The 14,640-nt window shown below is 41.8% G+C and overlaps 2 protein-coding genes across 4 annotated transcripts; both read right to left on the minus strand.

Moving 5' to 3' along the window:
* Window positions 1-654: 654 nt before the first annotated feature.
* On the minus strand, window positions 655-3,757 carry LOC125552129 (uncharacterized). The gene is made up of 3 exons (XM_087543671.1): window positions 1,810-3,757; window positions 1,578-1,719; window positions 655-980 (listed from the first exon to the last, which is right to left on the minus strand). The coding sequence occupies exon 1, from the start codon at window positions 3,541-3,543 to the stop codon at window positions 1,816-1,818; it is 1,728 nt and encodes a 575-aa protein (XP_087399797.1). The 5' UTR covers window positions 3,544-3,757; the 3' UTR covers window positions 655-980; window positions 1,578-1,719; window positions 1,810-1,815.
* LOC125536874 (uncharacterized) lies at window positions 1,837-8,816 on the minus strand. Of its 3 annotated transcripts, none has more exons than XR_015616147.1 (9): window positions 8,420-8,816; window positions 7,881-7,956; window positions 7,503-7,562; window positions 7,193-7,408; window positions 6,668-7,114; window positions 6,526-6,588; window positions 6,237-6,431; window positions 5,234-6,139; window positions 1,837-1,936 (listed from the first exon to the last, which is right to left on the minus strand). XR_015616147.1 is itself a non-coding variant. In XM_087543672.1 (8 exons), exons 3-8 carry the CDS (start codon window positions 7,546-7,548, stop codon window positions 5,619-5,621), a joined length of 1,488 nt encoding a protein of 495 aa, XP_087399798.1. In that variant the 5' UTR covers window positions 7,549-7,562; window positions 7,881-7,956; window positions 8,420-8,816; the 3' UTR covers window positions 5,144-5,618. The 3 variants fall into 3 exon arrangements, 1 of the variants encoding a protein (XP_087399798.1); XR_015616146.1 differs by lacking the exon at window positions 1,837-1,936 and adding an exon at window positions 4,995-5,137; XM_087543672.1 differs by lacking the exon at window positions 1,837-1,936 and having other exon boundaries at window positions 5,144-6,139.
* Window positions 8,817-14,640: the final 5,824 nt, after the last annotated feature.

A 14,640-nucleotide genomic window follows, 5' to 3' on the forward strand; every position in this document is an offset into this window, starting at 1 on the left:
ACCAGCTTTATCTCCGAATCCAAATTGGTCTGATTTCAAGTCCTCTTTGCTTCACTTGGACGCCACCTCCATCCCATACACCATTTCCAGCTAGAAATGGTAACAAATCAAGCACCTCATTTAAACCTGGCCTTAATATCAATAATGGAATAACATGATGCGACATATTGATATTTGTCCCCACAACTCAGTGCAATGGAAGTGCGACTGGCACCGACCCGTGCGTTGCCACGGGAAAACGTTTTAGAGGTGACACCATTCCAAGAGAGATAAAGCTCAAATGGATTTGAATATTTCTCTTATGTTTGTTAGCGAAAACATTTTGATTACAGTTTTAGCATACAAATATTTACTTACGAAGTAAACTTGAAATAAATAAAAAGAGGCCTGCATTTCTAGATGATGAATGAAAAAGATTGTAAACATATGTGTTCTCAGTCATGTATGCAAGATAGAAATAAAGCATGAATAAACAAACTTCGGCTAAAACATTACAACTACAAGGACACACATCATGACAATTTTTCCAAATACAATGTGCCATAATGTCTTATTTTGTTTATTTGCCACTATTTCTTCATTCTTAAAACCAATCATCTCATGAATCATACAGGCCTCGACACAAGAACCGTATCATCAAAAAGTCGCATCATGGAAAATCAACAAAGAGCATAATCAATTGTTATTAAGCTTAGAGATGTATGTACAAGAATATGACAGAAGTAGCACTATCTCTCCCTGCCACAAAGTAGAGTATCTTCCATCTAAAAAACATAAGCGCCACATAGCTTATATGTGCAACAAGTATCTCCCCTCACTGTAAAAAAACAGAGTATTTAACTTTGCTACAAAGCAGCTCATGAAGCACAGAAAATTAGTCTAACTTTCAGCCTCTGCTTCGCCTTCTCAGTGCACCGCACACCTCCAGTCCACTGACCTCTACCAATGCGGCTCTCGTCTATTTTAGTCTCCAGCAAGCACTGTTTAATAGCAAAATTATCAATGACCATGTTTTACAGTATGAAACATAGACACATATATATTGGTAATACACAACAAAGTATATACACGTTTTTCCCATTTATCAGATAGGTGCCTTGTATTATGTTACATCTTACAAAGAAATGCTCAATGTATAGGAAGCCACTGGAGGCGACGCCCCTAGAAGGCATTCATTGTTCTAATCATTAGATTATTTCTTAAATAAACAAACTTTCATCCTCTTCTACATTATATAAAGCAAGATTTGACTGTAACAAGATGAATAGACAAAGCTACCTACTGCCTGCTACTTGAGCAAAACATAAAAAATATCTTCCAGCCAGGAACTCTGTTTAGTAAGATCAGGATCTTCTAGCTATTTTTTAACATAATATTTCAGTCATCTTAAATTTGTTTCTCATACTGATGCTGATGCTTATTATAACTACTTTCCTTGGTGAGAAACACATTTTTTTAAATACCATCTGGCATAGAAGATCAAGCATATCACTCTAGGTTAGTTCTGTATGATGCAAGGTGTTGTAATGTTTACACTACATACACATGTAAAGGAAGAAATAATTTGTAGTGCTTACCTCATAGCGAGAAGGTACATTTGTTGTGCACATGTAAATGTCTGACGTGAGGAAGCTGACATTTACAAAATAAAAAATATCATGAACACTAAAGCAAGTATCCAAGTTGCCATTTTGAAAGTCCACTGCCCAAACTTCAGACCTGTAGATGGAAAACAATTTTAGATGACTGGCCCTGGTTATAAATATTGAAATTTTAACAGACACCAAATTGTACTTGAGTGATTGATACCTTGGACTACACATTGAGAACTTCTTTGTAGACTATGTTCTTTGTAAATTTTGCAATGGAGTTGGACCGGCCTTCCTCTTCCTTACCCGGGATAGTAAGAATCTTCAGATTACTTCTAGACATAGCTCTAGAAAGAGCAACATAGAGTTGGCCATGTGAAAATACAGGTTCAGGGAGGTATACACCAACATTTGGTATAGTTTGTCCTTGTGCCTTGTTAATGGTCATAGCAAAGCTAAGTCTAACAGGGAATTGCTTCCTCTTGAACCTAAATGGAAACATCTCGTCGTCTGACGGGCAGAGAGGAATTCGAGGAAGGAACACCCTCTTACCAGCATGCTGGCCCAGCACAATCTCAGCATCAATTGCATTCCTCATGAACCCCCGGACAACCAACCTAGTCCCATTGCACAACCCATTCGCTGGGTCAATGTTCCGTAACAATATAATAGGGCAATTAATCTTCAACTTTAGGATGTGGGGAGGTAGCCCGTTAGGTGTTAATGAATTTAAGAATTTTGCAGGATAGTAGTTGTGTGGATCATCCTCAGCCCGATCAAAACTGTGGTATACCATCTCCTCCCCAGGAAATCTCTCAATCATCCTCATGTTGATCTTGTCAATGTACTCATTCCGAGTTGACAAAATTGCTCGAGATGTTATGTAGTTTGGATCTGAGATGTTTTCATCTTGCAGCATCGGGAACACATTTTCAATAAGCTTGTCAATATCAGAGGCGTCATCACCGGTGTTTGGTATGCAAATCTCATCTGGAAGTCGTATGTAACCATCATCCACCGTATCTTCGGTGCCATTCCCAACACGCAGAAGATAATCAGCAAACCATGGATCAACCTGAGCCCTCATATTACGGACCAGTCTTAGTTGTCTCATACTATTCCAAAGATAAGACTTACGTAGGGTCGCATCAGTTATCTGTGACCTTGTTCCCTTACGAACAACAGGAAGCACTTGCCTAAAGTCTCCCCCAAACACAACCGTCTTTCCACCAAACGGCAGGTCAGGTTGACCCATGATGTCCCTCATGCTATTGTCCAGGGCCTCGACTGCCTGGCGCTTTGTCATGGAGGCCTCATCCCAAATTATGAGGGACGCCCTCATAAGAAGCTTAGCTATCCCACTTTGCTTGGCGAAACTACAAACCCCACCGTCTTCAATGTTTAGTGGTATTTTAAACCTCGAGTGTGCAGTCCTCCCTCCAGCCAAGATGGATGCAGCAACACCTGACGTCGCTGTTGCAACAGCTATCTGACCCTCACCACGTACTTTTGCAAGTAGAGCTTTGTACAGATATGTTTTTCCTGTGCCTCCTGGTCCATCGACAAAGAACACACCTCCCTGGCCACTATTAATTGTCGCAAGTATCTCATCATATGCATATCTCTGTTCTGGGTTTAGAAAAGATGACAAGCCAATGTGTTCTGGGTCCACCTCGATCGTGGACTCCTCTATGATCTCCCTAGCCTCATTATCTGGGGCATCATATGAGTCGTCAATTTCTGGAAGAGGGAATGACGATATGTCCTTCCCCATCGATTGTAGCATGGTTTTTATATCTAACAGAGCCATCTGCTCAACTTCATGGGGGGACATGTGGGTTAGTCGATAGTCTTCTGTCATAGCTTCCAAGTGCCGGTCCAATAGGCCACGCACATCACTGGGCTCACAAAAGACCAATATAGTAGCAAATAGCCTCCGAAGGGAAGATGGCATCTGAAAAACCTCAGCCTCATTAAGACACTCGTCGATACTATTGTCAGACTCGATAAGGCCCCTATTTTCAGCAGCTTCACGGAATGTTGGGAAAACAATACCATCCACTGTCCTTAGGTCTTGGAAGGATGTAGCACCCGTGACATGATTTAGAAGCACTCTAAGATAATACCTCTCCCCTTCAGCTGGATGTGCAGACACAATTCTCCCAATCTGCGTGTGTCTAAGCCCTCCTTTTCCAATACTTGCTACCTGACACCCAAACAAAAGACGCAGGGAAATCCTTATATAAGATTCCTCGAGCCAACTCATATTTCTTGTTTGCCTCAAAATACTGGTTAACATGGTCTTGGAAGCTCCTTCTTGAGAGAGGACATCATTCAGATTTGCGCCCGTTGGAAACGACACCATGTGCATATTAGGGAGGTGGAGTTGTAGTTGTTTAACAGATGGAAATATCTCACTAAGGTCAAAACCATAGATCCTCCATAATGCTTCTGGTGGAGTAACCCACCTGGAATCTCTGTATTGCTTTATTTCATCAATGCTCCCATCATTATCCACCTCGTCGATAGAAACAGATGCTCGATCATGCCCCTTGTATATGTACTTAAAGAGGTACTTTACAGCTTTTATGCTTGAGCAAACCTCGACATTGATGTGGCAATTATACCTTCTTAGTAGGTAAGGATTGTATGGAACAACCCACCTATTGTCTAATTCTTCACCTCGTACCTTTGCACGACGTCCATCATCTCTCCTCCTGTATATGGGATATGAGTCCTTTCCCTGAAGAGTTGACGCATTAAATGGCCGTGGATAGTAGTTCTTGCAACTGCCATTTTGCATGCACACATTTTTGGGGTTTAGGACTCCACAAGGGCCATGCATCATATGCTTGACGACCATCTTGTACAACTCAGTGTACTTGAATTTGTCTGGCAATTCAGCAGATATGATACAATCATATTGCTCTGGGCATGTTAGCTTGTACCTTCCCTCCATGATTAGGAGGAAATGAGCATGTGGTAGACCCCTTTTCTGGAACTCGACAACATATGCATATGCTGCTACCTTGCCGAGCATGTGCTTTTTGAAAAGTTGTATCTTGAGGTCTTCCAACTTTGCTCTAAATACTCGTACAACAAGATCAGGGCGATCCTGTGGGGTTTGTCCAGGCTCCAAGGCACCAATTATCTCATCCCAATTCGGTTGCAAGTCATGGTTAAAAAGATATCTGGTTTCCCATACTTCTGCACGAAGGCCATGGCATCAAGGTATCTTCGTCTCCTATCTCTTCTTCCCCCAATAAATGATGTAGGAAGTACAATCCATTTGCCCACAGCATCCGCACGGTTTTCCCCAGCTTGAAGGCTATCAACAACACCTTGGTATAGATCAGAGCGTATTTGTTTCTGGTGATTTCTTATATAGTCTAACCTAGAGGTTTCAACCTTGATGTACATGTCGACCACATATTGTTGGAACAGTCGTTTACCGTATAGCATGGTGTTAAATACACCACGACGTATTTGAAACTTGTAACAATAGTAGTCTCTGACCGAGACACATAATCGACTACTTGTACATGTACCTACGGAAATGGGAGGTAATAGAAAGAACTGATTGAGAAAATAAGTACAATGGGGATAATAAAAAAATGAATAAATGCTAATTTCATTATATGTACCTGGTTTCTTTCGACCACTGCGGCGGGATTGAAGTATCTCATTCAAGCTGACACCGTTCTTTGGGATCTCAGGATGCCAACCAATCTCCCCTCTTGGGAAGAACAAAGGGTAAGACAATGGATCATAGCATCCATAATATGGTTGGATGCTATATCTCTTGTTGTCATTACCAAACAGGACAATGCTACGGTCAAAATGCTTACATAGTTCATTACCCTCAACCCAAATAGCTGCAACCTCTGATGATATAGGCAAGTTATATCTCCGTTGGTCCAACCTCATGTCGGTGTTCAGTTCAATACGATAATCCTCAAGGTCATCGACTCCACCTAGATTCCTGAATGTTTCAGAATAAGGATTATCCTTAAGGATGTTGACAAGCCTTCAAATGACATCTCGGTCTAGGTTCGGGGAGCGCCGAAACCTATGTTGTAGACTCGGGTCATCATCGTAGAAGTATAACTCTAGATGCTTAGGTCCATCTTGTGTTGGACCAAATGAGAAGATGTTGTGGTAAATCTGACCATGGGCTCGGAATGTATAGACTCCTGACCTCATGTTTGTGTATCTATTGTCAAGACTGACTCCAAGAGTGGTGAATGAAAAGTGGCCATTGAAGTAGCGAATGTTATCCCTAAAATGTACAGCATCACTATCTGAACTTGTGTACAACATCTGAAGTTCCAAGGGTGGTTCTGACTGTGCTAACTTGATTTTTCCAGACTGGCAACAAAATCCATTTGTCTCATACTGGAACCTCTTTGCACCGCAATGCTTGCAATCAGGCTTTGGCACCAGCGTGTGAGTACTTTTTGGTATATTCTGGTAAACACAGTCATATGGGTCAGGAACAATGTTGTCTGTTGTAAAAGCATCTACCATGTCATCGCAATCTTCAGTGTTCCCTGTACACACATGAGATGAATTGTGTTATATATAGGTATTGCATTTTCTGTGCTATACATATGTAGGGAAATAAGACATCCATGGAATTTTTAATACCTCTCCCAGCAAATGCGAAGTACTCATCATCTTCTTCTTCGGTCATATGAGAAAAATCATCATCCACATTAAAGCTTTCCGTTGGGGAACCTGGGCATATGGAGTCATCAGGGGCCAATGATGAACTGTCCAATGATGTAGATGTTGGACATTGCACCGATGTGAGTTCCTTGCACTGGACAGTATTAGCGTCACCTAAATGTAATTTGAGGAATGAAGTTACTACATAGTTTGAGTAGTGTGTGTTATAGTAGTAGAGAAAAGGAAGGCATCAGCACCACAATCATACCTTTGCTAGTGAAAACTATGTGATCATCTTCCATTCCTTCAGGTATGCTTTCTAGATTACCTACTATTTCAATGACTGTGTAAAAATGCATGCTCAACTTTGACAAAATTGGCAAATAAAGGAATGTGTATGTGAGAATTACCTTGAATTGTAGAAAAAGTTTGAGTCAGTGTGCTTGGGTAACTAAAGGCATAAGAGCTTGATGATGCATGTCCCAGCAATGAACCTGTAGGGCAATTTGATACAATGGAATCCATGCATGGGGTATCTCGTCTAGATGCATAACTTGCACTACGTTGAGCTAGAAGTGCCCGCCGCTCTTCCGGTGGCAGGCTTTGCCGACGCGCTCGTTGGCGTGCATTTCTTTCTTGCCTCTCCTCTAGTGTCAAACTTTGCCTACGTGCTCGCTGGCTTGCATTTCTCTCTTCAAGTGTCATACGTTGTCGTTTCTCTCTTCTTCGTGCATTAATCTCTTCCTTCTCCTTAGGTGTCAAATTTTGCCGACGTGCTCTAACACGTTCTCGCCTTGCTTGGATTTGCTCTGGTGTACGGCTAGCATATCTTATTGCTTCACGTGCATGCTTTCGCCCTACAGAATTTACACGAGAAATTAATTAAGTGGGTAAATGGAATTATATAAGCAAACACTTCCGCCCTATAGATTTACCTTTTGAGCTTTCTCCTCGCTCCAATCCGTCGATTGATGTGAGCATACCAGTATAAGTAGGAAAAATCACCGTCGCTGATTGGTTTGTCACTTCATCATCTGAAGATGAGTAACTTAAATTTGTCGCATCCGTTGGTTCACGTATAAATAAACCTGTTCGAGCACATGGCATGCCATTGGAGCAAGTTCTGTTGGGCTTGCTACTGCTGTCGACCACTGTGTTATTACAAGTTGGACGGTAAATGGTTAGGTATAAATAAGAAATATACAAGCAGATTGTTTTGCCAAACAGTAAGGTACAGGAACCAACCTTTTTGTTTTCCTTTAGCACTTTGTTGGCACGAGAGCTGTAACATTTGGGGTGTAATAGCTGCTAGTTTCCCCAAAAAAACAGAAGTGGAGGTTAGAAAAAATTGAATCGAAAGCTAGTAGGAACACTATATGCAATCTAATAAGACAACTATTCTTTGCCAGAAGTCAAAAGAAACATTCCTTAACCGAAGGGCAGTTCATCATCATTAGATACGAAATTGTACACTGGATGAATTTGATAATCATTAGGTAAGCAACATGAATAAAAACAAATGTTATGCACAGGTGTGGCAGCCAAAAAGTACAAGCCAAAGCATAATAGAATACAACAGTAAACCAATGAATTCCAGTGATCAAGTATGAATTTGGTCCTGACCTTTTAATTTTCAGCTTCACACCCAAATCCAAGTGTTTCTCCAGGAACTTCTAGGCTTATCAAATTTCTTCTGGACCTGCCATGTAAATAATCATTTTTTTCAAAAATTTCAGTGATTTAGTTGGTGAAAACCAAACCCAAGGACAGTTGGAGCTGAAGTGAGTATCTCTATGCATACATATGACTGACTAAGTCATGTGATTTTATATGAAGGGAAATATAACAAACCTAGCAACATCAGTTTCTCTCTGACCAACTCATATAAAATAAGCTGATCCACCTAGAACTAAGATGCAGATCTTTTAATTCTTTTAATAGGAAACATACCAACTTGGAGGTCAAAGCCCCAACGATCAGTATGCATAAAAACTTAAAATAACACATAAAAAACATGTTATACAACCATACAGTGATCTGCAAATTCTTGTTTTGATGTTAACTTCACAAATAAAAGAGGCATCATCATCTAATAGTAGTATGTGCAGATACTCATCTATTGCAATCATTACTAAATCTTGGTATTGCATAACACAACATACCTTGGTCCTTGGCGAAGCAAATTAGAAGGCGATGGGCAGTAAATCGACCTCCTCACAATCTGTCGATTTGAAGATATGAGAGCTTGACCACCGTGTTGCTTCTTGGGATGTAGTTCGAGCAGTGTGAGTCTCATCTGCCTGCTCACTTGTATTTATATTGGGCTGAAAGGGTGGTTTCTAGACAGTTCGACCAGGCGCGCGCATTTGGGTGACAAAAATTTGAATTTGGGAGGCGGCAGGGTGGGAACGATGAGGTCTGGGAAAGAGAGGCGGTAGCCGACCATAGCACCAGAACAGGCAGTGGAGTGCGTCGGCGGGGAGGAGAAGTAGCATTAGGTGGCGGTGCCGCCGCCGCCGAGGATCAGCAGCCTGTAGCCGGCGACGTATTTGTGGAGGTCAGAGTTTAGAGAAGGGGGAGAGCGGAGAAGACGGCGATGAGGAGAGGGGGCGGGGGGTGGGCGAGCGGGCTTCTGCAGTAGGGGGGAGGAGCCAGAAGAAGCCTCGGGGCACGGACGGCGCCGCCGGCGTACTTGCGGAGTTCAGCATCGGGGAGGAGGCGGAGGGGATGGGGAAGAGGAGGAAGAGGTGGTGGTGATGCTGGGTGGGGGCCCTGAGCTGGCAATGGAGTCAGATGCGCCGGCGAAGGGACGGCGCCGCCGGCGTGCCTGCCGAGGCCGGCGTGGGAGGATACGGAGGAGGGGGCGGAGGCGATGGCAAGGAGGAAGGGGAAGTGGTGGTGCTGCTGTGCGGCGGCACTTCTCTGGAAGAGAAGGAGGCGGGAGAGGCGCCTGCGGAGGGACGGCGCCGCCGGTGTGCCTGCAGATGTCGGCAACGGAGGAGATGGAGAAGGGGGGCGGGGGGGGGGAGGGGTTGTGGTGGCCGGTGGAGTTGAGGGAGGCATGAGAGGCTCCGAGGCGGACGGCACCGCTGGCGGCCACCACGCCATATCGGCTCCGACGCTGCCGGTGCTACTGGTTGGATGAGGTTGGGGGAGAGCGCCAGGGGGATAGGCTTGAAGAGAGAGACAAGGGCATATTTGCAAATATGTAACAGAATAGTGGGTGTCTTTGTAAAATTGCCATGGGTTGCTTCCTGGACGTTGGATATGAATCGAACGATTGTGAATCAAAGTTGGCAGGCACACCATCATCACCAATTGTGGTTTTTATATGAGTAAAGATCATATGATCCAACTATGTTAGCATTGTTGAGAGATTGCACTAGCGAAAGTACGGACCCTAGGCCTTGTTTTTAAGCATTGCAATACCGTTTTTGTGCCTGTTTACTATTAGTTACCTTGCTGTTTTTATAATTTCAGATTACAAAAACCAATATCTACTATCCATATTGCACTTGTATCACCATATCTTTGCTGAACTAGTGCACCTATATAATTTGCCATTGTGTTGGGTGTGTTGGGGACACAAGAGATTTCTTGTATTTGGTTGCAGGGTCGTTTGAGAGAGACCATCTTCATCCTACACCTCTCACGTATTGATAAACTTTAGGTCATCCACTTGAGAAAATTGCTACTATCCTACAAAACTCTGCGCTTGGAGGCCCAACACGTGTCTACAAGAATAAAGTTGCGTAGTAGACATCAAGCTCTTTTCTAGCGCCGTTGCCGGGGAGGTGAGTTCTTGAAGGTATATCTTTAGATCTTGCAATTGAATCTTTTAGTTTGTTGTTCTATCACTAGTTTTTTTTATAAAAGAAAACTACAAAAAATGGAATTGAGGTTGCATCATATTATTGACCATCTTTATAATATCTTTCTTGAAATGATGGTTCTGAAAATTGTGCTCAATTGTTAGAAGAAGAAGTCAATAAAATGTTTGGCACACAATATTTGAATGATGAGCATGATTGCAATGTTTTTAGTATGAATTATTTGAATGTCCATGATGTTAATGATATGCAAAGCTACAAGCTTGGGGATGCTATGTTTGATGAACATGATATTTTTTTGGCCCCCAAGTTTTGATGTGTAAATTTATTATGATGAAAGCATGCCTCCTATTTATGATGATTATATTGATGAAAGTGGGTTTGGAAGAGTGTCAACTTTAGGAAGTAATGATCCCACTATTTTGGAGGGTGTTGAATCTTATTGTGATAATTATGAAACTGGATTGGGAGAGGTCATGACTTTATTTATTGATGAATCCACTATTTCGGAAGAGGTTACAATTGATTGTGACAACAAAGTTGCTATCTATGATGATTATGGTGATGAGATATATGTTATAGAGAATAATTATAAGCATGAAACTTGTCATCATGATTCTTATTTTCAATCCCATGATAGTTATTTTGTTGTGTTTGCTCCCACTACTATACATGAGAATAATTTTGCTTATGTGGAGAGTAACAGAATTTCTATGCTTATGCATCATGAAAAGAATGATTTATGTGATAGCTATATTGTTGAATTCATTCATTATGCTACTAAAAATTATTATGAGAGAGGAACATTTGCTTGTAGGTATTGCAATAATATCGAGTTTCCTCTCTATGTGTTGAAAATATTGAAGTTTTCCTTGTTTTGCCTTCCTATGCTAGTTGATTCTTGTTCCCATAAGTTGTTTGCTCACAAAATTCCTATGCATAGGAAGTGGGTTAGACTTAAATGTGCTTGCCATGTGATTCATGATGCTCTCGTTATGTTTCAATTCTTATCGTTTATGTGAGCATCATTGAAATCGTCATGCCTAGCTAAAAGGCATTAAAGAAAAGCGCTTGTTGGGAGACAACCCAACACTTCTACCTACTATTTTCGTGTGTTCACATGATTATGCTACTGTATTTACCATGTTTTATTGCTTTTGTTTCAATAAAGTGCCAAGTAAGACCTTTCGGTTGGCTTATGGTGATAGTTGATTTGATCTTGCTGAAAAACAGAAATTTTTGCGCTTAGGAAAACAATGCTCATTTTTAACAGAAGCGTGACAAAATTCTAATTCTTTTTGAAGAAGATTAATAGACAAATTTCTCAGGCTGTCCTAATTTTCCAGAATTTTTGGAGTAGCAGAAGTATGGTTCGAGTACAGATTACTACAGACTGTTTTGTTTTTGACAGATTCTGTTTTCAATGCATAGTTTGCTTGTTTTCTAGTTTCCATGGCTTATATTTCTCAATATAAATTGTGGAAATGATATGCTACAGTAGGCATTGTGTGAGAACAATTATGAATCTTGTCTTTGATAGTACCAAAAGTGAAATGGTTTGCTCTGTATCATACTAACCCATCTCACAACGTTCCGTTAAGTTTTGTGTGATTTAAGTTTTCTAGTTTTGGGTGAGATATCGATATGAGGAGAATAAGGAGTGACAAGACCGTAAGCTTCAGGATGCCCAAGTGTAACGCCCACGATGCGGCTATATATCCCACGTGTCGAGGCACGACTTAGAGGCATAACTGCATGGTGGTTTTGTCACAAGAGGGGTAATCTTCACACAATCCCATGTACTGAATAAGAAAGGGATAAAGAGTTGGCTTACAATCGCCACTTCACACAAATAACAAGTTAAACATACATCATCCAGAGTACAATCAATGTCCGACTACGGAACCAAAATAAAGGAAGACAACCCCAAATGCTAGACCCCCAATCGTCCCAACTGGGCTCCAGTACTGATCATCAGGAAACAAAACATAGTAACGACCAAGGTCCTCGTAGAACTCCCACTTGAGTTCGGTAGCATCACCTGGACTGGTATCATCGGCACCTGCAACTATTTGGAAGTATCCATGAGTCACGAGGACTCAGCAATCTCACACCCGCGAGATCAAGACTATGTGTAGGATAAGGTAATGAGGTGGAGCTGCAGCAAGCGCTAATCAAATAAGGTGGCTAACATACGCAAATAAGAGTAATATGAGAAGTTACGCAACGGTCGAAAAGATATAAGTGATCAAGAAGTGATCCTGAAACTACTTACGTTCAAACATAACCCAAGACCGTGTTCACTTCCCGGACTACGCCGAAAAGAGACCATCACGGCTACTCACGTAGTTGATTCATTTTAATTAAGTCAAGTGTCAAGTTCATTACAATCGGATATTAACAAATTCCCATCTGCCACATAACCGCGGGCACGGCTCTCGAAAGTTTATACCCTACAGGGGTGTCCCAACTTAGCCCAACACAAGCTCTCACGGTCAACGAAGGATATTCCTTCTTCCGGAAAGACCCGATCAGTCTCGGAATCCTGGTTACAAGACATTTCGAAAATGGTAAAACAAGACCAGCAAAGCCGCCTGATGTGCCGACAAATCCTGATAGGAGTCGCACGTATCTCGTTCTTAGGGCACACCGGATGCGCCAGACGTCGGGTTGGAATAGACCCTGGTGGCCTAGGGGGCGTCGGACATCACCCAGGTTGGACCAACACTCAGAGGAGCACTGGCCCTGGGGTTTAAAATTAAGATGAACCTTGAGTCTGCAGAACCCAAGGGAAAGGTATAGGTGGTAGGTAGGCAAATGGTAAAACCAAGGTTGGGCCTCGCTGGAGGAGTTTTATTCAAAGCGAACTGTCAAGGGGGTCCCATAACCCCAACCACGCAAGGAACGCAAAATCAAGGAACATAACATCGGTATGACGGAAACTAAGGTGGCAAGAGTGGAACAAAACACTAGGCATAAGGCCGAGCCTTCCACCCTTTACTAAGTATATAGATGCATTAAATTAAATAAGAGATAAAGTGATATCCAAAATATCCATGTTCCAACATGGAACAAACTTCAACTTCACCTGCAACTAGCAACGCTATAAGAGGGACTGAGCAAAAGCGGTAACATAGCCAAACAATGGTTTGCTAGGAAGGTGGGTTAGAGGCTTGACATGGCAATATGGGAGGCATGATATAACAAGTGGTATGTAGCGCGACATAGCGATAGAACGAACAACTAGCAAGCAAAGATAGAAGTGATATCGAGGGTATGGTCATCTTGCCTGTAATGTACTCAGAGTTGTCAAAAGCTTGGTCCTCGTTAGTGTACTCAACAGGTTCCTCATTCACGTACTCGTCTCCCGGCTCTACCGAAAGCAAGAACAAGCAACAGAACAACAATGAATCACGGTGCAATGAACAAGCAACATAATGCAATACATGGCATGATATGCAAGATATGATATGCAATGCATATGAGTGCTCCGGAAAGAAAAGGATGATCAAGGCATCAACTTGGAAAACCAAGTATGCCACTGGAAACATGAGGTGATTTCGGTCGAAATCGATATAAGGATCACCGGAAACAGATGCACGGTTTGCAAATGACAAGCAATACAAGGATGATGCAAATTTGTGATTAACAACATGATAGCATTTATAATGCAACAAGAAACTAAGGTACTGCACTCCAACATAGCAACAAAGCATATGAGCATAAAGTACACATGAAGATTTACAAAACATGAACACTAAGCGCCTGCTAGTTCACACTAGAACAGGTCCAAACAAGCACGGCAAAGGTGCAAAAGATATCAGCTTCACAGACTTAGTGAAAATACTAACATGTCAAAAACAACATCAGGAAGCAATGTTTAGAGCAAGCAAACAACATGCTACAGGAACATATCATAGCAAAAAAAGGCATGGCATGCTTCTACTAAAAGCATAGAACAAAACTCCCTTGCCGAACATGAGCCAAAAAGGCATAGAAGATATAATGGCACCCATGTAAACATAGCAAGTTTTATAAATAGATTCAGACTTGGAAGAAAAACAGAGCATGGCATAAACAGATTCATGATAGCAACTTTGCAAGCTCATGCCACTCACCACAAAGCATTACATGACAACACAATCATACCAACAGTAAGAAGACATGTTCATGAAGCTAAAAAGGGCAAGAGCAAGTTCATAGGGCACATGCATCACTAACAAAGCACATGGCAATATTGATTGACATGTTAACAATCTGCCAGGAACAATATTTAGCAAATGTAGAGCAAGGAAATGACATACTAGAGTACTCCATAATTGCAATCAGAGGCATGTATGGATAGAGCATAACCACATGTACAAAACATCCTTACTGAAGTATCTCAAAATGTGCATGGATATCATGGTAGCAACATGTTTCAAGGCATCAAAATAACATCAGGAAAAGGACTTGGCAAAATACAACACTTGCACCCCTGTAAAGATGGCATGAGGGCGATCATAAAACATGTAGACATGATGCTCATAGGATGCACACACAAAATGCAACAA

This window comes from Triticum urartu, chromosome 2A (assembly GCF_056163025.1).
Source record: "Triticum urartu cultivar PI428250 chromosome 2A, HENAU_Tu73, whole genome shotgun sequence".
NCBI classification, from domain to species: domain Eukaryota; kingdom Viridiplantae; phylum Streptophyta; class Magnoliopsida; order Poales; family Poaceae; genus Triticum; species Triticum urartu.